Below are 25,525 nucleotides of genomic sequence, written 5' to 3' on the forward strand. Positions count from 1 at the left end.
TGGGTGAAAAGATGACTAGGAATCCATATAAGACTATGATACAATTAAGAATGCTCATTTCAGGTAAAGACTATGAACTAGTGGTGGTACCAATATGCAAGTATGTTTGTTATTTTTTTTAGAAATGCCCAGGAGCCTAGGTCTAGGACTGAAGAAGGTAAATAGCTTGGACTAACCCAGGGCTATAATTTTGCTAGGCAGGTACAGTAGAAGGAGAGTGCTTAATGGGAGTTAAAAGTAATGGCAGGAGTGAGGTTGATGTATGGTAGCTAAACGAGGAGGGTAAAGGCAGGAGTGGGCTGATTACAGGTCAAGAGACGAACAGCCTTAAAGTTGAACAGATGTAGTAATGGGAAAGAGAAGGCTGGAAAACAGTTTGTAGTCAAATAGCTGAATGGATGGCATTAAAATTTCAAAAGTAGGGTACCTGGGTAGCTCAGTAGGTTAAGCCTCTGACTCTTGATTTTAGGTCAGGTCATGATCTCACACTTTGTGAGATGAAGCCCTGAGTTGGGCTCTGGGCTGACAGCATGAAGCCTGCTGGGAGTTTCTCTCTTCCTTTCTCTCTGCCCCTCCCCTGCTCGCCTGCATGCCTCTCTCTCAAAATAAATAAATAAACAAACAATAAAAAAATTTCTAAAGTAAAATAGTTCTGGTAGATAAGGTCCAGAGTATGACCAGGGGTTTTCAAAATGGAGATGAAGGAATTTGGGTGGGATTGGTTTCTGATTTGAATAATTCCTTCCTTTCTTCATGTTATCAAATAGGTTGCCTGTATCAGGTGGGAACATATTAGTAGCACAAGAGCTATCCAACTCATAAATTAACTCAAGTGGTAAAGTACTCATGTGGTAGGTACATTTTCCCTCTTAGTTTCACATAGGGTCATATACCTGATGTAAAACTTTATACTATGTTCAGTACAAAGCAATATGAAGAAGGCCTACTTTTTCATAAAATACAAGAGGGCATACATTTGATATATGGAAAACTGGGGAAGTATAGTGTGCATTTGTTTCTTTTAGGTTGTCATAAAATTGTGATTTGTGGTATCAGTGGGGCAGGAAAATGATATATATGAAGGCAGTTCAGCAGGATCTGAATTTCAAAGAAAATAATAAATGGACGAATGGGAGGCAGATCTGTCACCAAAAAAAAGCCCAAAGGTGCAGGGCTGTTGGAGTAATCATCGTAAGAACATCTCTCTGCATGGTGAATTTTACTTATGTGACTTTCTAAAACAAATTTTTTTAAATGTTTATTTATTATTGAGAGACAGAGAGACACAGAGTGTGAGCAGGAAAGGGGAAGAGAGAGGAGGAGACACAGAATCTGAAGCAGGCTCCAGGCTGTCAGCACAGAGCCCGATGCAGGGCTCGAACCCACAAACCGGGGGATCATGACCTGAGCTGAAGTTGGACACTTAATCGACTGAGCCACCCAGGCACCCCAATTTATGTGACTTTCTAAATGAAAGTTCTCCATACAATTAAAGTTGCTTTTATTTTAAGATAAAGAGAATGGGGACATTATTGATCTCAGAAGTATTACCTGCAGCTGCTTTAGTCATACAGCCTTTCCTATCCACTTTTCTGCCAGAACTTATAGGTAAAATGAGTGGGTTTCATTTCAATGTTTCACAGTTCTTTGCTTGACCATGTAATGAATGTGGTCAATGACAGGAAGCAAGAGGAATTGAATAATTCACAGATTAGGTAGACAATACCTAAATCACCAAGTTAATCTTAAGCCTCTGATTAATTACATCTATACTTTAAAATTTTTAAAAAACAGACTTTCTTGTTTAGAGCAGTTTTAGATTCATAGCCAAATTAAGTAGAAAGTACAGAGAGTTCTCATACATCTTCTGCATTCCCCTCCCCAAAGTCTCCCCTACTATATACATCTACATTTTTATAATGATATGAAAGCAGATGGACTTGACCAGGCACTCATATACATTCATAAAAGATGTGATGCATTGTCCAGATATTTTCTTCAGGACTGAGGCACTTATTCCCTGAGCTCCTCAAAGTGTTGGCTGCTGATAGCTCACAGCCGGGTTCCTACCTGGACACTGTTTTCACCCAAAGGGAGCTGGCTCCTACTAGCTATAAGCCTTTCCTGGAGACTGCCTGCAGGCAAAGTCTGATTAAAGCAGGAATACAAACGCCTGGCTTCTCTGCCTCTATTTGAGCCATTTCTGAAGGGCCAATAGCTGTTGCTTTGGAGTTGAGTCTAAATTAAATCTCTGCATGCAAATCTCTGGGTTAGGGTCTGTTTCCACATGTCTCAAATATGTGAAGTTTCCCAACCATACACAAAGTGTTGGTCTTGCAGTGCTTAACTGGGGTAGTAAAAGTATGAGACTATAACCAGAACACCTAGCTTTGTGCTCTAGTTCCAGTACTTCATAGCTCTATGATTAGATAATTTAATTTCACTAAGCTTTAGTTTCCTCATCTTTACATGGGGGGTAATTCCTCATGAAACAAGGTTATTATGAGGACCCAAGCAGGGATACGCCCACACCCATACACAATATAATATTCTTATTATAATTTATATGAACTGGCAATTTAAAAAACTAAGCCTAATTATTTTTACACTTTGTTATTTCACTGAAGCACAGAAAGTCAATATTAAGACTATACCAAAAAAAATCATTATTTACTATATGCTTGACCTTCGGTTATGTACCAGGTATACATGATGAGAGGGTTCTTGACCTTAAGGGATGCCAGTCTAGTATAGAGAGGCTTTTAATATAGAGACGTGAGCTCAAGTATTATATATGCTAAAATGGCGGTAGTATGCCTTATGCCAAGAAATTACGGGAAGGTATCAGAAAAGCCTTCATAAAGGAGGTGAACCTTGAGGTGAGAATCTTTTAGACAAGGTATTTTATTCTCAGTTAAGTTTTTTGAGCACTAAAGGATACTTTAATCACTTCTAAATAATAACAATTTGAATGTAACATAAGTATTTTGTGAGTATCTATTATGCAGAATATCTTCACTGATAATTTTACAACTGAGATTTGTTTACTTACTGTTATCTTACGAGGACAGTCATTAGAACACAGACCACTAAGAACTGTGGAAAAATAAAGAAAAGGCTATTACTACTATATTATTACTTTAGCTTATATTTAAAGTTAACTCTAATTTTTCCCCTATAATCTATTAACATGCTCTACTGAACCATAATCACAGGCAGAAACCAAATCAATTCCTTTAGATCTGAGTAAATCAAGTTTCTATTGTTTATTTTATACTGATATTTTAAAAGCTTTTATTAAGCAGTTAAGATGCTAATGTTTTGTGAAATATATAGGTGAAATAATTAATTATATTTATATCATACTATACCTACTGTTGGTTCTAGTTTCCAAGTATAAGACTTAGAATCTGACAGAAGTGCTAAATGCAAACCAATTAAAATGTATGCTGAGAAAAACATTTTATATCTCATATTAGACTTTTTTCCACTTATCTAGTCAAAGTTGTTGGGTCAAAGATTTAGGGCACCCTTGATAACTATTATGGAGAACACAACTATAAAGAATTGACGGGTCTATAACAAATACATAAAAATAATTTAATGACACATTTATTCTTTAATCACCAAAAAAGAAAAGGTTAGAGTATCTGAATATTCTTTATATAAGTAACATGAGTTTTGAAATATAATTATATTACCACCTCTTCATGTGAAGTGATACCTCTATAAGAAAGTGGACATTACCACTCCTGTAACTTTATTCAACACAGTGTTGAAAGTCCTAACCTCAGCAATCAGACAACAAAAAGAAATAAAAGACACCAGGGGTGGCTCAGTCGTTAAGTATCCAACTTCGGGTCAGGTCATGATCTCATGGTCCGTGAGTTTGAGACCCATGTCAGGCTCTGTGCTGTCAGTTCAGAGCCTAGAGCTTGCATCGGATTCTGTGTCTCCCTCTCTCTCAGCTCCTCCCCCTCCCCTGCTCTCTGTCTCTCAAAAAAATGAATAAATGTTAAAAAAAAATAAAAAAAAAAGAAACAGAAATAAAAGACATCCAAATTGGCAAGGAGGAAGTCAAACTTTCACTCTTCACAGATGACAGGATACTCTTTGTGGAAAACCCAAAGGATTCCACAAAAAACTGCTAGAACTGATACATGAATTCAGCAAAGTCACAGGACATAAAATCAATGCACAGAAATCAGTTGCATTTCTATACACCAAAAGAAGCAGCAGAAACAGAAATCAAGGAGTTTATCTCATTTACAATTGCACCAAAACCCATAAAATACCTAGGAATAAACCTAACTAAAGAGGTGAAAAATCTATACACTGAAAACTATAGAATGCTTATGAAAGAAATTGAAGACGCAAAGAAATGGAAAAACATTCCACGCTCATGGACTGAAGAACAAATGCAGTTAAAATGTCGATACCACCCAAAGCAATCTACATATTCAATGCAATCCCTATCAAAATAACACGAGCATTCTTTACAGAGCTAGAACAAACAATCTTAAAATTTGTATGGAACCACAGAAGACCCTGAATAGCCAAAGCAATGTTGAAAAAGAAAACCAAAGCTGGAAGCATCACATTTCCGGACTTCAAGCTGTTTTACAAAGCTGTAATCATCAAGACAGTATGGTACTGGCACGAAAACAGACAACACAGATCAATGGAACAGGAAAGAGAACCCAGAAATAGACTCACAAACATGGTCAACTAATCTTTGACAAAGCAGGAAGGTGTATCCAATGGAAAAAAGACAGTCTCTTCAGCAAATGGTGCTGGGAAAACTGGACAGCAACATGCAGAAGAATGAACCTGGACCACTTTCTTATACCATGCACAAAAATAAACTCAAAATGGATGAAAGACCTAAATGTAAGAGAGGAAACCATCAAAATCCTAGAGGAGGAAATAGGCAACAATCTCTTTGTCCTCAGTTGCAGCAACTTCTTACTTGACATGTGTCCAGAGGCAAGGGAAACAAAAGCAAAAATGAACTACTGGGACCTCATCAAAATAAAAAGCTTCTGCACAGTGAAGGAAACAATCAGCAAAACTAAAAGGCAACCGATGGAATAGGAGAAGATATTTGCAAATGACATATCAGATACAGGGTTAGTATCCAAAATCTATGAAGAATTTATCAAACTCAACACCCAAAACACAAATAATCCAGTGAAGAAATGGGCAAAAGACATGAATAGACACTTTTCCAAAGAAGACATCCAGATGGCTAATAGACACATAAAAAGATGCTCAACATCACTCATCATCAGGGAAATATAAATCAAAACCACAATGAAATACCACCTCACACATGTCAGAATGGCTAACATTAACAACTCAGGCAACAACAGATGTTGGCAAGGACGTGGAGAAAGACGAAGTGCTTTTGTACTGCTGGTGGGAATACAAACTGGTGTAGCCACTCTGGAAAGCAATATGGAGGGTCCTCAAAATTCTAAAACTAGGACTACCCTATGACTCAGCAATTGCACTACTAGGTATTAAAGGATACAAAAACACTGATTTGAAGGGGTACATGCCCCCAATGTTTATAGCAGCACTATCGACAATAGCCAAATTATGGAAAGAGCCCAAATGTCTACTGAGTGACAAATGGATAAAGAAGATGTGGTATATATATACAATGGAATGTTATGCGGCAATCAAAAAGAATGAAATCTTGCAATTTGCAACAACATGGATGGAACTAGAGTGTATTATGCTAACCAAAATAAGTCAGAGAAAGACAAACATCACAGGATTTCACTCATATGTGCAATATAAGAAACAAAACAGATGAACACAGGGGAAGGGAAGCAAAAATAATATAAAAACAGAGAGGGAGACAAACCATAAGAGACTCTTAAATACAGAGAGCAAACTGAGGGTTGCTGCTGGGGTGTTGGGTGGGGAGATGGGCTAAATGGGTGATGGGTACTAGGGAGGGCACTTGTTGGGTTGAGCACTGGATGTTATATGTAAGTGATAAATCACTAAATTTATTCCTGAAATCATTATTACACTATATGTTAACTAACTTGGATTTAACTTAAAAAAAAAAAAGAAAAAAAAAGAAAGTGGCCATTATGTGCTATTAAATATTCTATATGTTATGCATTAAAGAGGGATGGCATACAGTTGTGCTTGGTAAACATGAATTATTTCAATAAAAACTGTAAATTTTTCATTCAAACATATCCATAGGAAAAAGGTATGTTACTTAGGTTAGGTATATAAAGTATATATAAGGTCTATACAGTATATACAGGACGCCAGAAAATAAGCATGACATACTTCACCACAAAGAAGATACCTGTTTGTTGACTATAGTGCACTTACATGAACTACAATCAGAGAAGACAGTAAACTAAACGTTTTATATTTGGAAAACAGTTTTCATTATTTAAGTTTCTTATCATAGCACAGTGCCTGGTTCTCTTTTATTCTCAAACTTTCCACGACCTAACTTTTTCTTTGTTCCTCTCTTCCCTCAACTCCAGGCAGATACTGGTCATTCTTTTCTTCTTGTCACAAAATGATTTTCATAAACTTCATTAAAATCATTATCTTGCTGAATAGTAATTATTTTCTCACAAGTCTGTCTTTGAACTAGTATGTAAGCTCTGCATCATTTTCTCCTTATTTTCTCAGGGTCTAACCCAACATATTTACTCAATAAGTACCTGTTGAAGGAGGAAAAATATGGATTATTCAATAAATCGTCCTGGATAGTTGGCTACTTGGTGGAAAATAAACATAGATTTTAACTCATAACATAAAAATTATATCTGGCAAAGACACAATATAAATAACTCAATAATTTTAATTTTTTAAAAAATTTACACCCAAATTAGTTAGCATATAGTGCAGCAATGATTTCAGGAGTAGGTTCCTTAGTGCCCTTTACCCATTTAGCCCATCCCCCCTCCCACAACCCCTCCAGTAACCCTCAGTTTGTTCTCCATATTTATGAGTCTCTTATGTTTTGTCCCCCTCCCTGTTTTTATATTATTTTGTTTCCCTTCCCTTATGTACATCTGTTTTGTCTCTTAAAGTCCTCATATGAGTGAAGTCGTATGATATTTGTGTTTCTCTGATTGACTAATTTCACTTAGCATAATACTCTCCAGTTCCATCCACGTAGTTGCAAATGGCAAGATTTCATTCTTTTTGATTGCTGAGTAATACTCCATTGTATGTATGTGCATATATATATATATATATATATATATTATACACACACACACACACACACACACACACACCACATCTTTATCCATTCATCCATCGATGGACATTTGGGCTTTTTCCATAATTTGGCTATTGTTGATAGTGCTGCTATAAACATTGGGGTGCACGTGTCCCTTTGAAACAGCACACCTTTATCCCTTGGATAAATAACTAGTAGTGCAGTTGCTGGGTCGTAGGGTAGTTCTATTTTTAGTTTTTTGAGGAACCTCCATACTGTTTTCCAGAGTGGCCACACCAGCTTGCATTGCCAGCAACAATCCAAAAGAGATCCTCTTTCTCCGCATCCTCGCCAACATCTGTTGTTGCCTGAGTTGTTAATGTTAGCCATTCTGACAGGTGTGAGGTGGTATCTCATTGTGGTTTTGATTTGTATTTCCCTGATGATGAGTGAAGTTGAGCATTTTTTTCATGTGTCGGTTAGCCATCTGGATGTTTTCTTTGGAGAAGTGTCTATTCATGTTTTTTGCCCATTTCTTCACTGGATTATTTGGTTTTTGGGTGTTGAGTTTGATAAGTTCTTTATAGATTTTAGAGAACTCTTATATTTTAATAGAAAGACAGGCCAATTAAAAATTGGGCAAAGCATCTGAATAGGCACTTTTCCAAAGTAGATACAGAGATATACAAAGCTCAGGAAAAGATGCTCAGCATCATTAGCAATCAGGGAAACCAAACCACATCCACAATGCAACGCACATTTGCAATATCCAAGAGGCGGAAGTAACCCAATAAATGTCTGACAAGTAAGTGGAAATAAATAAAATGTGGTATATATACACAATGGAACCTTATTCAGCTTTAAGAAGAAATCCTGTCACATGTTACAACATGAATGAACCTTGAAGACATTATGCTAAGTGAAACAAGCCAGTCACAAAAAGACAAATACTGTATGATTCCATTATGCAAGGTATCTAACAGTGAAATTCACAGAAACAAAAAGCAGAATGGTGGCTAAGGGTGAGGAGAAGAGGGGCAGTTGATAAATGGGTATAGAGTTTCATTTGTGCAAGACGCAAAAGTTCTGGAGAGCTGTTCAACAACATGAATATACTTAACACTACCAAACTGTACATTAAAAAAAGGTAAGATAGTAAATTTTATGTTTTTTTTTTACCACAATAAAAAAAATGGTTAAGATGGTAACAAAACAAAATGAAATAAACTCCCAAGATACCATTTCATACTAATTAGGATGGGTACAATAAAAAAGTCAGATAATAATGTTGGTAAGGATGTAGAGAAATAGGTCCCTCAAACATTTCCGGTAGGAATATAAAATGGTTGAGCTGCTTTGGAAAACAACCTGGCAATTCCTTAAAAGGATAAACACAAAGTTCCCATTTAACCCAGCAATTCCATTCCTAGGTATATCTCAAGAGGTATTAAAGTAGAGAAATGAAAACATATGTCCACATGAAAAATTGACATGAATGTTCACAGTAGTAGTATTCATAATTGCCCAAAGTCATCAGCTGATGAATAAATAAGATGTGGTATATTCATATAATGAAATATTATTTGGCAATTAAAAGGAATAAAGTACTGATAATGCTACAATATGGATGGATCTTAAAAACATTATGTATGGTAAATGAATGAAGTCAGTCACAAAAGACTACACTTTATATGATTCCATTTATATGAAATGTCTGGGATAGGCAAATTTATGGACACAGAAAGAAGTGGCTGCCTAGGGCTGGGGTAGGATGGGGTGGGGACAGGGGATTGAGAGTGATTACTAAAGGGCTTCTGTGGTAATAAACATTTTTAAAATGTATTGTGGTGATGGTTGCATAATTCTGTGAATAAGCTCAAAGCCACTTAAGTGTACACTTCAAATGGGTGAATAGTATGGTACATGAATTATATCTCAAAGCTGTTACAAAATAAAAAAGATACCATAAAAATTTAAAAACTAATGAAGGGGTAAACTTTCTTTTAAACATACATTACAAAGGCATACTGTTGCTCATATACAAAGATCTTCTAGGTGTGAGTTCAAAGATCATAATCCAATAGAAACAAAGGATATCAAGAAGCAATATCCAGAAAGAAAATGCAAATAATCAAAAGCCATGAAAACACTCAACCTTACTAGTCAGGGGAAAAAAAATCAATTTTATACCTAACAGGCACAAAATAAAAGGCTGAGAAAAATGTCTGCAGGAAAAACAATAAAATCAAAGACAAATGACAAACTAGGAAAAATACTTGCAACACGTGTCACAAAGGGTTAACTTCCCTAATATATACTATGGTGCATTTATAAATAAGACAATGAAAAAGGGTAAGGACTGTTTGTAAAAATAAAAATACAGATGGCTCTCACACATATGAAAAGATGCTGAAATTTACTCAGTATAAGAAAGACACAAAATAAAAGAGACAATACTTTCACTTACATGACTGGCAAAACTAAAAAAGTTAATAACCCGTTGGGTTGGTGAAGGTATTAGGAAATATGCATTCTTATATACTGCAGGTGAAAGTATAAGCTGATACAATTTCTATGAAGGGACATCCTATACTATACTGTAGTGTGTGTGTGTGTGTGTGTGTGTGTGTGTGTACGTGTATGTGTATGTATGTATATATATATACACATACACATTCGAGCTACAAAGTTCGAAACTGGGCAGAATTAATCTATGGTGTTTGAAATTAAAATAGTGGATACTTTTAGGTGAAGAGGGTTAGTAACTAATAAGGTGGCATGAGGAAGCTTCTGATTACTGGTTATGTGTTTCTTGATTAGGTGTAATTACATGAGTACATTTATTTTGTGAAAATTTACAGACCTGTGTACTTAGATATACTTTTCTGTATGTATATTTCAATAATATGTTTATTTAAAAGATGCACATGCTATTTTTTAATAATTCCATTTTTAGAAATTTATCCTACAGGATATTCTCTGTGGCATTATTTATAATAACAATAAGAGATTGAAATAGCCTTGATATCTACTTTAAAAGAACTCTGGGGCGCCTGGGTGGCTTAGTCGGTTAAGCGTCCGACTTCAGCTCAGGTCAAGATCTCACAGACCGTGAGTTCGAGCCCCGCATCGGGCTCTGGGCTGATGGCTCAGAGTCTGGAGCCTGCTTCCGGTTCTGTGTCTCCCTCTCTGTCTGCCCATCCCCCGTTCATGCTCTGTCTCTCTCTGTCTCAAAAATAAACGTTAAAAAAAAAAAATTAAAAGAACTCATTAAATTATGTCCTATCCATACTATGTGATACTATTCAGTAGAAATAATGAATGAATAACTGATGCTATCAGTTAAAATAATGAGGCAGCTCTAGATTATATTACTGTAGTATAATCTTTAAGATATGTTGTTAAGTGGAGAAAGTAAAGCCTAGAACAACCATTTATGTACAATAAAAGTATATACACATATAAGCTCATATACACATAAAATATCTTGGAGCGATACAAAGAACTTGTCTTTGGGAATAGGAATTGGATCATTGGGAGACAGGTTAAAGGGAGACTAATTTTTCACTATATACTCTTGAATTTTTTTCATTGTTATCATGTATTACTTATTTTAAAAACCAAACTCATTAATGAAATAAAAACTTAGAGCTCTCAGATGAATATATGCTGGACAGTGTCATATGCTGGTGGGAATATAAATGTGTGTATATTGTGGGAACGATAATTTGGTATTATCTATTAACATTAAAAACACAGCCCCCTCAGCTTATCGATTTCATGCCTGGAAACCACCTATGTGTCTGCTGAGAGGAAACATTGGGTAAACTGTGGAATATCCATAGTATTATGGAATGGCATGGAGTTATTAAAAGAGTGAAAAAAGACCTGGTAAGCCCTAACTCGAAAGGGTGTTTATACTCTCTCACTGAGGTAAAAAAAAAAACAAGATGCAGGGAAACATGTTTAGTAAGATTCTATTTGCAAACGTATGTGTTGGATAAATCTCACAGACATAATGCTGAGCAAAAGAAGCCAGATGCAAAGGGTACAATCCTGTATTCTTGCTTTTATGTGACATTCAGAAAAGGGAAAATGATTCTACGGTGACAGAGATCAGGACAGTGGTTATACTTTTGCAGGGGAGTACTGACTGGCTTGGAGGACCTTCTAGGGTATGGCAAATATTTTATCTTGATCTAGGTGTGGTAGAAGGGGGTATACCTATGTAAAATTTCACCAAGCTGTAGACTTTCACCATATTTTCTTTGTACCCCATCACTATTACCTTTCTTATCACTTCACACCTATCTGACTGTATGCCAAGGTGGTTACCCTGGGATTGAATTTTTCATTATGCACATCTATTTTTTTTCCTCTGAACAATGCTGCAAAATCTGTCTTCTTAATTCACACAATTGTGTTAACAAAGGCTCTCTTTGATGAAAAATGTAAAGAGTGTGATAGTTTTTTGCGTAAACTTGACCAGGCCATGGGGTGCCTAGATGATTGGCCAAAAATTATTCTAGATGTTTCTGTGAGAGAAGTTTTGGGTGAGATTAACATTTAATTGATAAAATGAGTGAAAGAGAGAGACAAGAAAAAGGAAGACGGCGGCGCAGTTGGACGCTGGGCTTACCATGTCCTGCTGATCACTTAGATTCCACCTACACCTGCCTAAATAACCCAGAAAACCGCCAGAAGACTAGCAGAACGGATTCTCCAGAGCCAAGCACAGAGGAGAGGCCCATAGAAGAGGGTAGGAAGGGCGCAGAAGTGGTGCGCGCTACACAGACTGGGGGGAGGGAGCCAGGGTGGTGGGGCAGCCTGCCAGCCAAGCAGAGGCCCCAAGTCTGGCTTGCAAAAGCGGAGGGGCCGGATGGAATGTGTTCTGACAGCAAGCGGGACTTAACATCTGGGAGGTTATAAGTTAACAGCTCTGCTTGGAGAGCGGAAAGGCTGGAGACAACAGGAGGGAGAGTTGTTGAGCCCCAGACGACAAAGCTCAGCTTGGCGGGGAACAAAGGCGCTCGCAGGCATCATCTCCCTCGCCCATCCCCCAGCCAAAATCCCAAAGGGAACCAGTTCCTGTCAGGGAACTTGCTTGCACTGAGCAAACACCCAATGCTATGCTTCTGCGGATCCATCCCTCCAGAGGCAGCGGGTCTGACTCCCTCCCGGTGCTTCAGGGCCCCTCCCAAAGTGGATCACTGAAGCATAAGCAAGCTGAGCCTACCCCGCCCCTGTGCACCTTGCTGAACCACCCCAGCTATTACGCCAGATCCCCAGCACCACAAGTCTGGCAGTGTGCAAGTAGCCCAGACGGGCCACCCCACCCCACAGTGAATCCCGCCCCTATGAGAGGGGAAGAGAAGGTACACACCAGTCTGACTGTGGGCCCAGCGGGGGCTGGGGGCAGACATCAGGTCTGAATGCGGCCCCACCCACCAACGCAAGTTATTCAAGACAGCACAGGGGAAGTGCCCTGCAGTTCTGCCCCACTCCAGGACCTATCCAAAATGACCAAACAGAAGAACTCACCTCAAAAGAATCTCCAGGAAATAACGACAGCTAACGAACTGATCAAAAAGGATACAACAATATAACAGAAAGTGAAATTAGAATAATACTCATAAAATTAATTGCTGGGCTTGAAAACAGTATAGAGGACAGCAGAGAATCTATTGCTACAGAGATCAAGGGACTAAGAACAGCCAGGAGGAGCTAAAAAATGCTATCAATGAGTTGCAAAATTGAAATGGAGATGACCACAGCTCGGATTGAAGAGGCAGAGGAGAGAATAGGTGAACTAGAAGATAAAATTATGGAAAAAGAAGAAGCTGAGAAAAAGAGAGATAAAAAAATCCAGGAGTATAAGGGGAAAATTAGAGAACTAAGTGATACACTAAAGAGAAATAATCTACGCATAATTGGTATTCCAGAGGAGGAAGAGAGAGGGAAAGGCACTGAAGGTGTACTTGAAGAAATAATAGCTGAGAACGTCCCTGATCTGGGGAAGGAAAAAGGCATTGAAATCCAAGAGGCACAGAGAACTCCCTTCAGACATAACTTGAATCGATCTTCTGCACGACATATCATAGTGAAACTGGCAAAATACAAGGATGAAGAGAAAATTCTGAAAGCAGCTAGGGATAAATATGTTCTAACATATAAAGGGAGACTGATAAGACTCATGACCGATCTCTCTACTGAAACTTGGCAGGCCAGAAAGGAATGGCAGGAAATCTTCAATGTGATTAACAGAAAAAATATGCAGCCGAGAATCCTTTATCAGCAAGTCTGTCATTTAGAATAGAAGGAGAGATAAAGGTCTTCCCAAACAAACAAAAACTGAAGGAATTCGTCACCACTAAACCAGCCCTACAAGAGATCCTAAGGGGGGATCCTGTGAGACAAAGTACCAGAGACATCGCTACAAGCATGAAACCTACAGACATCACAATGACTCTAAACCCATATCTTTCTATAATAACACTGAACATAAATGGACTAAATGAGCCAACCAAAGACATAGGGTATCAGAATGGATAAAAAAAAAAAAACAAGACTCATTTATTTGCTGTCTACAAGAGACTCATTTTAGACCTGAGGACACCTTCAGATTGAAAGTGAGGAGATGGAGAACTATTTATCATGCTACTGGAAGTCAAAAGAAAGCTGGAGTAGCCATACTTATATCAGACAAACTGGACTTTAAATTAAAGGCTGTAACAAGAGATGGAGAAGGGCATTATATAATAATTACAGGGTCTATCCATCAGGAAGAGCTAACAATTGTAAATGTCTATGCGCCGAATACCGGAGCCCCCAAATATATAAAACAAATATATAAAACAATTACTCACATACATAAGCAACCTTATTGATAAGAATGTGGGAATTGCAGGGGACCTTAATACCCCACTCACAGCAATGGATAGATCATCTAGACACATGGTCAATAAAGAAACAAGGACCCTGAATGATACATTGGATCAGATGGAGTTGACAGATATATTTAGAACTCTGCATCCCAAAGCAATAGAATATACTTTCTTCTCGAGTGCACATGGAACATTCTCCGATATCACATACGGGGTCACAAAACAGCCCTTCATAAGTATACAAGAATTGAGATCATACCATGTATACTTTCAGACCACAATGCTATGAAGCTTGAAATCAACCACAGGAAAAAGTCTGGAAAACCTCCAAAAGCATGGCCGTTAAAGAACACCGTACTAAAGAATGAATGGGTCAACCAGGCAATTAGAGAAGAAATTAAAAAATACATGGAAACAAATGAAAATGAAAATACAACAATCCAAACGCTTTGGGATGCAGAAAAGGCAGTCCTGGGAGGAAAATACATTGCAATCCAGGCCTATCTCAAGAAACAAGAAAAATCCCAAATACAAAATCTAACAGCACACCTAAAGGAAATAGAAGCAGAACAGCAAAGACAGCCTAAACCCAGCAGAAGAAGAGAAATAATAAAGATCAGAGCAGAAATAAACAATATAGAATCTTAAAAAACTGTAGAGCAGATCAAGGAAACCAAGAGTTGGCTTTTTGAAAAAATAAACAAAATTGATAAACCTCTAGGCAGGCTTCTCAAAAAGAAAAGGGGGATGACCCAAATAGATAAAATCATGAATCAAAATGGAATTATTACAACCAATCCCTCAGAAATACAAGCAATTATCAGGGAATACTATGAAAAATTATATGCCAACAAACTGGACAACCTGGAAGAAATGGACAAATTCCTAAGCACCCACGCACTTCCAAAACTCAATCAGGAGGAAATAGAAAGCTTGAACAGACCCATAACCAGTGAGGAAATGGAATCAGTTATTAAAACTCTCCCACCAAAGAAGAGTCCAGGACCAGGTGGCTTCTCTGGGAAATTCTAACAGACAGTTAAAGCAGAGATAATACCTATTCTTCTCAAGTTGTTCCAAAAAATAGAAAGGGAAGGAAAATTTCCAGACTCACTCTATGAATCCAGCATTCCTTTGATTCCCAAACCAGACAGAGACTCAGCAAAAAAGAGAACTACAGGCCAATATCCCTGATGAATATGGATGCAAAAATCCTCAATAAGATACTAGCAAATTGAATTCAACAGCATATAAAAAGAATTATTCACCATGATCAAGTGGGATTCATTCCTGGGATGCAGGGCTGGTTCAACATTCTCAAATCAATCAACGTGATACATCACATTAATAAAAGAAAAGAAGCATATGATCCTGTCAATCGATGCAGAAAAAGCATTTGACAAAATTCAGCATTCTTTCTTAATAAAAACCCTCGAGAAAGTCGGGATAGAAGGAACATACTTAAACATCATGAAGCCATTTATGAAAAGCCCACAGCTAACATCATCCTCAATGGGGAAAAACTGAGAGCTTTCTCCCTGAGATCAGGAACACAACAGGGATGTCCACTCTCACCGCTGTTGTTTCACATAGTGTTGGAAGTGCTAGCATCAGCAATCAGACAACAAAAGGAAATCAAAGGCATCAAAATTGGCAAAGATGAAGTTAAGCTTTCACTTTTTGCAGATGACATGATATTATACATGGAAAATCTGACAGACTCCACCAAAAGTCTGCTAGAACTGGTACATGAATTTAGCAAATTTGCAGGATACAAAATCGATGTACAGAAATCAGTTGCATTCTTATACACTAATAATGAAGCAACAGAAAGACAAATAAAGAAACTGATCCCATTCACAATTGCACCAAGAAGCATAAAATACCTAGAGATAAATCTAACAAAAGATGTAAAAGATCTGTATGTTGAAAACTGTAGAAAGCTAATGAAGGAAATTGAAGAAGATATAAAGAAATGGGAAAACATTCCATGCTCATGGATTGGAAGAATAAATATTGTCAAATGTCAATACTACCCAAAGCTATCTACACATTCAATGCAATCCCAATCAAAAGTGCACCAGCATTCTTATTGAAGCTAGAACAAGCAATGCTAAAATTCATATGGAACCACAAAAGGCCCCAAATAGCCAAAGTAATTTTGAAGAAGACCAAAGCAGGAGGCATCACAATCCCAGACTTTAGCCTCTACTACAAAGCTGTCATCATCAAGACAGCATGGCATTGGCACAAAAACAGACACATAGACCAATGGAATAGAATAGAAACCCCACAACTAGACCCACAAACATATGGCCAACTAATCTTTGACAAAGCAGGAGAGAATATCTAATGGAAAAAAGACAGTCTCTTTAACAAATGGTGCTGGGAGAACGGGACAGCAACATGCAGAAGGATGAAACTAGACCACTTTCTCACACCATTCACAAAAATAAACTCAAAATGGATAAAGGACCTGAAGGTGAGACAGGAAACCATCAAAACCCTAGAGGAGAAAGCAGGAAAAGACCTCTCTGACCTCAGCCGCAGCAATTTCTTACTTGACATATCCCCAAAGGCAAGGGAATTAAAAGCAAAAATGAACTATTGGGACCTCATGAGATAAAAGGCTTCTGCACAGCAAAGGAAACAATCAACAAAATAAAAGGCGACCAATGGAATGGGAAAAGATATTTGGAAATGACATATCGGATAAAGGGCTAGTATCCAAAATCTATAAAGAGCTCACCAAACTCCACACCCAAAAAACAAATAATCCAGTGAAGAAGTGGGCAGAAAACATGAATAGACACTTCTCTAAAGAAGACATCTGGATGGCCAACAGGCACATGAAAAAATGTCCTCCTCATCAGGGAAATACAAATCAAAACCATACTGAGATATCACCTTACACCAGTCAGAGTGGCCAAAATGAACAAATCAGGAGACTATAGATGCTGGAGAGGATGTGGAAAAACAGGAACCCTCTTTCACTGTTGGTGGGAATGCAAATTGGTGCAGCCACTCTGGAAAACAGTGTGGAGGTTCCTCAAAAAATTAAAAATAGACCTACCCTATGACCCAGCAGTAGCACTGCTAGGAATTTACCCAAGGGATACAGGAGTACTGATGTATAGGGGCACTTGTACCCCAATGTTTATAGAAGCACTCTCAACAATAGCCAAATGATGGAAAGAGTCTAAATGTCCATCAACTGATGAATGGATAAAGAAATTGTGGTTTATATACACAATGGAGTACTACATGGCAATGAGAAAGAATGAAATATGGCCCTTTGTAGCAACATGGATGGAACTGGAGAGTGTGATGCTAAGTGAAATAAGCCATACAGAGAAAGACAGATATCATATGTTTTCACTCTTATGTGGATCCTGAGAAACTTAACAGAAACCCATAGGGGAGGGGAAGGAAAAAAAAAAAGAGGTTAGAGTGGAAGAGAGCCAAAGCATAAGAGACTCTTAAAAACTGAGAACAAACTGAGGGTTGATGGGGGGTGGGAGGGAGGGGAGGGTGGGTGATGGGTATTGAGGAGGGCACCTTTTGGGATGAGCACTGGGTGTTGTATGGAAACCTATTTGACAATAAATTTCATATATTGAAAAAAAAATTAGTGAAAGAGATTGTTCTTCATACTGTGGATGGGCTCCATCCAATCAGTTGAAGGCTTGAATAGAACAAAAGTCTGACCCTCTCCTAAGTAAGAAGTCTCCCAACAGACAGCCTATACACTAGAACATGAGGTTTTCCCGGGACCCCTGGGTGGCTCAGTCAGTTAAGCATCCAACTTCAGCTCAGGTCATGATCTCACAGTTCGTGGGTTGGAGCCCCACATCTGAGCTATCTGTGCTGGTGGCTCGGATCCTGGAGCCTGCTTCAGATTCTGTGTCTTCCTCTCTCTTTGCCCCTCCCCCATTCACATTCTGTCTCTCTCTTTGTAAAAAATTAACATTTAAGAAAAAAAAAAGAACACGAGGTTTTCCTGCCTGACAAAGTGGGACACTGGTTTTTCCTAATTCTATAGCTGCCTGCTGGCTTTGTGACTCAAACTGGGACAGTTTACAGAGTGTCCAGATTCCAAATTATGGAAGACTTGGCAGCTTCCAACATTGCATGAATCAATTCATTATGCTGGTGGGATAATCTCTCTCTCTCTCATAGTCTATTGGTCCTGTTTCTCTGGAGAACAGTGAGTAATACAGTAAGTTTCTGCAGTTATTGGGTCACTAACAATATTCTCTTTGCCATATATGTCCATTCATCAGTCTATATCATCAATATTTTCCCTTATTGATCTTTAACACCATGCAAGAAGGTGAGTTAATTTCTATTTCTTACTTTCTGATCATGGCCTTCCACCTGGAATGTTGTGTTATTTCCCATTTTGGTTATTCCATTCCATCTTTCTGGAACTAGGTTCTCACCTATCATCTTCACAGAAACCTTCGTTGATATTAATCTTATAGCACATCTAATTTGAGTATAAAGTACTTTTCACTGGTTTTTAGCTATAGTACAGGTATACATCTTCCCCTTTCAAATAGAGAAATTCTTGTTAACAATAAGTGTTTGTTATATAAATGGTAGTTTTTTCACTGAAAAAAACTTAGTAGTCAAAAGCCAAGACAATAATGTGCCATGTGGGTGAACATACTGTGTATGGTGACTGGAAGTGCTAATAAACAGATCTATTATCAAAACCCCTTACGTGTGTGCATGTGCATACACACACACACACACATTTTGTAAAAGCCTTGAGATATAATTCACACACCATAGCAGTCACCCACTTACAGTGTCCTATTCAGTGGTCTTTAGTATATTCCCAGAGTTGTGTGACCACCATCATAATCACTTTTTATCACTTCTAAAAAGAAACCCTGTACCCTTTAGTGATCATGCCCTAGTCCTCCTATTTCCACCTCCAGCCCAAAGCAACCACTAATCTACTAATCATCCATTGTCTACACACTTTTCTGAATATTTTGAATACATTATAGAAAAAAAAATTAAAAATGTAGACAAGAAAAAGAAAATAAAAATCAATTGTGATCCAACCATTCAGATATTATTACCAATTTGTCACTATTACAGACTGAATGTGTTCCCCACAAAGTTCATATGTTGAAGTTCTAACCTCTATTGTTGCTGTATTTGGTGATGGGGCTTCTAAGGAAAAATTAAGGTTAAATGAAGTCATAAGGGTGCAGTACAGATCTGATGGGTTTAGTGTCCTTATAAGAAGAGACATGAAAGAACTTGCTCTCTTGCTCTCTCTCTCTCTTGCTGTACGCACACAGAGGAGGTCATGTGAGCACACAAGGAGATGGAGGCCACATACAAGCCAAGAGAAGAGGCATTGGAGTAAAACCTATTTTGCTGGCACCTTGATCTTGGAATTTCCAGCCTCTAGAACTGTGAGAAGCAAATTTGTCTTGTTCAACCTGCCCAACCTGTGTAGGGTCCTTTGTTATAGCAGCCTGAGTGGACTAATATACATACTTTAAAAAATGTACAGATATGAAATCATGCTATAAATAATTTTGTAACCTTTTTGGTTAATATAATATAAACTTTTCCCATAGTATTAAATATGCTTCTACCACACAACTGTATTGTACATCACTGTAGTATAGATAGGTATATGCATAAAAACACACATCCATTCTTATTAGGACATTTAGGTTCTCCTCCACTCTATAATCCAACTCTTTTCCTCTTAAAAACACCACTGGGATGATCATCTTTACAGACATGGGGCATTATACACAAATCTTTGGCATATCTCTGATAATTTTCCTGGGATAATTGTATAGAATTAAAACTATTTTCGGGTTTAATCCTAAAGCTTTTGGAGTATATACTGAAATTATCCTTCATAAAGGTTATCAAGCATCTTTTTAGTAAACATTCACTGATCTGGAAAGTGCCAAACTCTGAACAGAAATTTGCTTTCATATATGCTCTTCCTTTATCCTCACAGCAAGATTGTGAGATGAATTTAGTTGGCCCCCACCACCTTCTTTTTACAGAAAAGGAAACTGAAGCTTGGGCCAGTACACCACTCAAGGTCACAAAACGAAGGGAGCTTTTATGAAAGAACACGTGGCCACTAGACACTAACTCATTTAAAAAACACATTATCCTACTTTTACGGGAGATGGAAAAATCGATGAACTGGTGGATTATTTTATTTTCTGTACGAGATAAACTGTCTGTCTTGTTTAGCATAGTTGACAGTATTTACTCAAAATTATATAATAGTCTCTTTCATTTTGTATATAGCAAGCTAAAAATTGGGTTCCTGTATCTGTTTTTGTTTCTTTACAAGACTTCCTCTGTCAAATTTGAAGTTTCATATTATAGCAATAGGATCAAAATAAGATTTAAATGTATCATACCTATATACATATCATAAATATATGTCTACATACTATACATATATATGTCTTATAAAAGGAAATGTCTACATAATACAAATATGCATTTCCTTGTTTTCTATAAGCACAGTTACAAAGAAGGAATGGTAACAATCCTTGGGCCTAATTAATATTCTGGTTGATAATATTGTTTAATTAGGAATTCAGAACTCCTAAATACTATTATAAAAGTTAACCTGTTCTTAGCCTGAATGAATTATTTCATCTACAGAACAGCCTATTTCTAGTGACATCTACCTGGTTACTGAAGGAGGGAAGGCAGACTTAGTTAGAGTGTATGGTTCTGGGCTTTACTACCTCTGTATGTTTGACATGAGGGAGTAAAAAAGAAATGCCTTTAGCTACATTCAGCAATTACACTGCTTTTTCAAAGAATATTATAGAAGAGTGGAATTTTACTTTTAGCTTTGGCTGTATCACTAAATCCATTTCCCCTTTAGGTTTCCCATCAGAAAGGGACACACATACTCACATATATACTTCTATTTTCTTCCTCTCTTGAGTTAATAGTCATGATCTCATGGTTCTCTTGAGTTTGAGCCCTGCATTCAGCTCACTACTGTCAGCACAGAGCCTGCTTCAGATTCTCTGTCCCCCCCTCTCTCTGCCCCTCCCCTGCTCACACTTTCTCTCTCAAAAATAAATAAAGCATTAAAAAATTCTGAAAAGTATTAGGTTTCTTCAAATGTACAGGCTATATTAGGAATATTTTTATTTCTCTACTACATTTTTCTGTATATATTTTTTTTTTAATTTTTTTTTTCAACGTTATTTATTTTTGGGACAGAGAGAGACAGAGCATGAACGGGGGAGGGGCAGAGAGAGAGGGAGACACAGAGTCGGAAACAGGCTCCAGGCTCCGAGCCATCAGCCCAGAGCCTGACGCGGGGCTCGAACTCACGGACCGCGAGATCGTGACCTGGCTGAAGTCGGACGCTTAACCGACTGCGCCACCCAGGCGCCCCCATTTTCCTGTATATTTATGTGATAGGCTCATCAGTACAGTTTAAATCATAGCTTATTAAAATTACATACAACTTCTCCAAAAGAAAGGAAGAAGTGCATTAAATGCTGCTGAGAATTCTGAATTTGAGTAATCCTGAAAAAGAAAACCAAAGCTGGAGGGATCACTATCCCAGACTTCAAGATGTATTACAAAGCTTTAATCATCAAGACAGTACGGTACTGGTACAAAAGAGACACATAGACCAATGGTATAGAATAGAGAATCCAGAAATGGACCCACAAACTTACGGTCAACTAATCTTTGACAAAGCAGGAAAGAATATCCAAATGGAGTAAAGACTGTCTCTTCAGCAAATGGTATTGGGAAAACTAGACAGTGACATGCAGTAAAATGAACCTGGATGACTTCTTACACCATACACAAAAATGAACTCAAAATGGATGAAAGACTTAAATGTAAGACAGGAAGCCACCAAAATCCTCAAGGAGAAAGCAGGCAAAAACCTCTTTGATCTTGGCCGCAGCAACTTCTTACTCAACACGTCTCCAGAGGCAAGGGAAACAAAAGCAAAAATGAACTATTGGGACCTCATCAAACTAAAAAGCTTCTGCACAGAGAAGGAAACAAGCAGCAAAACTAAAAGGCAACCGGAAGAATGGGAGAAGATAGTTGCAAATAACATATCAGATAAAGGGTAGTATCCAAAATCTATAAAGAACTTATCAAACTCCACACCAAAAAACAAATAATCCAGTGAAGAAATGGGCAAAAGACATGAATAGACATTCTCCAGAGAAGACACTCAGATGGCTAACAGACACATGAAAAAATGCTCAACATCACTCATCATCACTGAAATACAAATTAAAACCACAAGGAGATATCACCTCACACCAGTCAGGATGGCTAAAATGAACAACATAGGCAACAACAGATGTTGGTGAGGTTGCAGAGAAAGAGGATCTCTTTTGCATTGTTGGTGGCAATGCAAGGTGGTGCAGCCACTCTGGAAAACAGTATGGAGGCTCCTCAGAATGTTAAAAATAAACTACCCTACACCCAGCAATTGCACTACTAGGTATTTATCCAAGGGATACAGATATGCTGTTTCGAAGGGGCATATGCACCCCAATGTTTATAGCAATTCTATTGACACTAGCCAAAGTATGGAAAGAGCCCAAATGTCCATCGACGGATGAATGGATAAAGAAGATGTGGTGCATATATATATATATATATATATATATATATATATATACACACACATACACTGCAGTATTACTTGACAATCAAAAATAATGAATTCTTGCCATTTGCAACTATGTGGAACTGGAGGGTATTATGTTATGTGAAATTAGTCAATCAGAGAAAGATATCATATGACTTCACTCATATGAGGACTTTAAGATACAAAACAGATGAACATAAGGGAAGGGAAGAAAAAAAGAATATATTTCTAATATTTAAGAAAAAATAATACAAAAACAAGGAGGGGGGACAAAACATAAGAGACTCAAATACAGAGAACAAACTGAGGGTTGCTGAAGAGGTTGTGGGCTAAATGGGTAAGCAGCATTAAGGAAGACACTTGTTTGGATGAGCACTGGGTGTTATACATAGGAGATGAATCACTGGAATCTACTCCTGAAATCACTGCAGTATATGCTAACTAACTTGGATATAAACAAACAAACAAACAAACAAATAAATAAATAAAACATAGGTAAGTAAGTAAATAAATAAATACAATTAAAATAAAAGTATCAGTTTTCACTGCCACAGCTTCTTTTTTATGTGCTTGAAACTTTGGGAACCACCAAAAGCAAGCAGAATGGTCAGTGTTGATAGTATTTATATCTAATAAGTGGCAAAGGGCATAGCTTTTAAAAAATACTTCTCCAGATATTCCAAATGTTTTATAATAGGCTGCCTTATTTTGTAATCAGAAAAAGAAACAAGTGCTAAACCAAAAGTTTACCAATATAAAAAATTTAAAATTCTCTTGCGTAATCAAGAAAGTAAAAGGGTAGAATCTGATGGCATTTTTACAAATGTCACCCTGAAATTACAATTTTAAGACTCTATAATGTGAAGCTTAAGAGGTAAAAAGTACCAGTAGTCTATTAAATCATTGCAACAATGTAATTTCCACAGTGACATCAGAATAAAAATTCCATCCTTTATGCTTTTAGTGAGGAAAAAAAAAAAAGAAGAAAAAGAAGAAAAGAAAAAAAAACACCAACTAGTCCTGAACGCTCCAAGGCAGAATTTATTATTATTACAGCAAAAGCTCACTTCCCAGAAGTGAGACAGTTTTACTTTTTATATAACAGCATATGGTTTTAAGTGAAGTAAAACATTTATCTTAAGCAGCTGCAACAACAACTGGGAAGATGTGCTAAAATAAGAGCCCAAATGGAAAATGAAATTACAGGTATACAATTCCAGCCTTCTACTACTTGTGTTTTTCACCACTGTGAGCTTCTTGAAGGCAAGGACTGTTTTTTTTTTTTTTTTAAATTTGTTTTAAGTTTATTTATTTATTTTGAGAATGGGGGAGGGGCAGGGATAAAGGAAGAGAGAGAATTAGAAGCAGAACTTGAACTCACAAAGTGTGGGATCATGACATGAGCAGAAATCAAGAGTTGGTTGCTTAACTGACTGAGCCACCCAGGTGCCCCCTGTTTACTGGTTTTTAAGTGTCTCTGTTTCCCATTTCAGATGTCAGTGAATATTTTCCTACTAACTAGCTGAACTTGGCTAACCATAGTCTAATTAGTTTCATAAGCTTTTGTAAATTATTAGTATGTATTTGTGACCATATTGTGAAATACTATTTAGATTTATTGTAACATTTTATAATACCCTTTTAAATAAACTGTTTTAAAAAGATTAATGGAATATAGATGACAGTCTATTCACAGAATTACATGAAAACTTGTAATTAAAATACTTAATGAGCTATTTGAAGTGCTGGTTATTAGTGATTAAATTAGTTTAAAACATGACTAATGGGATGTATAATTCATAACTTTTCTTTAAAATGACAATGCTTAGGATCTCTTTTTTTTTAATGTTTTATTTATTCTTTTTTTTTTTTTTTTTTTTTTTTTTTTTTTTTTTTTTAAATTTTTTTTTTCAACGTTTTTTATTTATTTTTGGGACAGAGAGAGACAGAGCATGAACGGGGGAGGGGCAGAGAGAGGGAGGCACAGAAGCGGAAACAGGCTCCAGGCTCTGAGCCATCAGCCCAGAGCCTGACGCGGGGCTCGAACTCACGGACCGCGAGATCGTGACCTGGCTGAAGTCGGACGCTTAACCGACTGCGCCACCCAGGCGCCCCTGTTTTATTTATTCTTGATAGAGTGTGAGTCAGGGAGGAGCAGAGTGAGAGAGGGACACAGAATCTGAAGCAGGCTCCAGGCTCTGAGCTGTCAGCACAGAGCCCAATGTGGGGCTCGAACTCACAAGCAGCCAGATCATGACCTGAGCTGAAGTTGGATGGTTAACCGACTGAGCCACCCAGGTGCCCCAGGATCTTTTTTATTTTTTAAAGATTTTTTATTTTTACGTAATTTCTACACCCAACATGGGGCTCAACCTCACAACCCTGAGATCAAGAGCTGCATGCTCTGTGGACTGAACCAGCCAGGTGCTTCGACAATGCTTACGATCTTAAGATTTCATGTTAAACAGGAGAGGCCAACACGGCGGAGAAGTAGGGGTATCATACTTCCTGTGTCTCTCAAACAAAGAAGGGCTGAAGCCAAAGGACTTTGAACACTTAGAGTCTGGGAGGAAAAGAGACTGAGTCTACCAGGGAGAAACCAGGACAACCTGACGGGCCATAGGTGGGTGACTGCGAACTGGGGGAGATAAAATGGGCCACAAAGGAATGGAAGGGAGGGATCCCCTTCTGCAGAGAGACAAAGGGAAGAGAAAGACTGGCTGGGGAAGTGTAGGACTGTATCTGGACAAGAGAAAAAAACCTCGGACCAGGACAGAG

General features: G+C 37.7%; 1 protein-coding gene across 2 annotated transcripts in view; it reads right to left on the reverse strand.

The window, feature by feature from the left end:
* ITFG1 (integrin alpha FG-GAP repeat containing 1) overlaps positions 1-25,525 on the reverse strand; it is a 345,618-nt gene that overhangs the window by 87,226 nt on the left and 232,867 nt on the right. For both annotated transcript variants that reach the window (XM_058708060.1, XM_058708061.1), the window contains one exon: positions 3,053-3,096. In XM_058708060.1, coding sequence (XP_058564043.1) covers positions 3,053-3,096 — 44 coding nt within the window. The remainder of the gene's footprint in view (positions 1-3,052; positions 3,097-25,525) is intronic.

This window comes from Neofelis nebulosa, chromosome 17 (assembly GCF_028018385.1).
Source record: "Neofelis nebulosa isolate mNeoNeb1 chromosome 17, mNeoNeb1.pri, whole genome shotgun sequence".
NCBI lineage: Eukaryota > Metazoa > Chordata > Mammalia > Carnivora > Felidae > Neofelis > Neofelis nebulosa.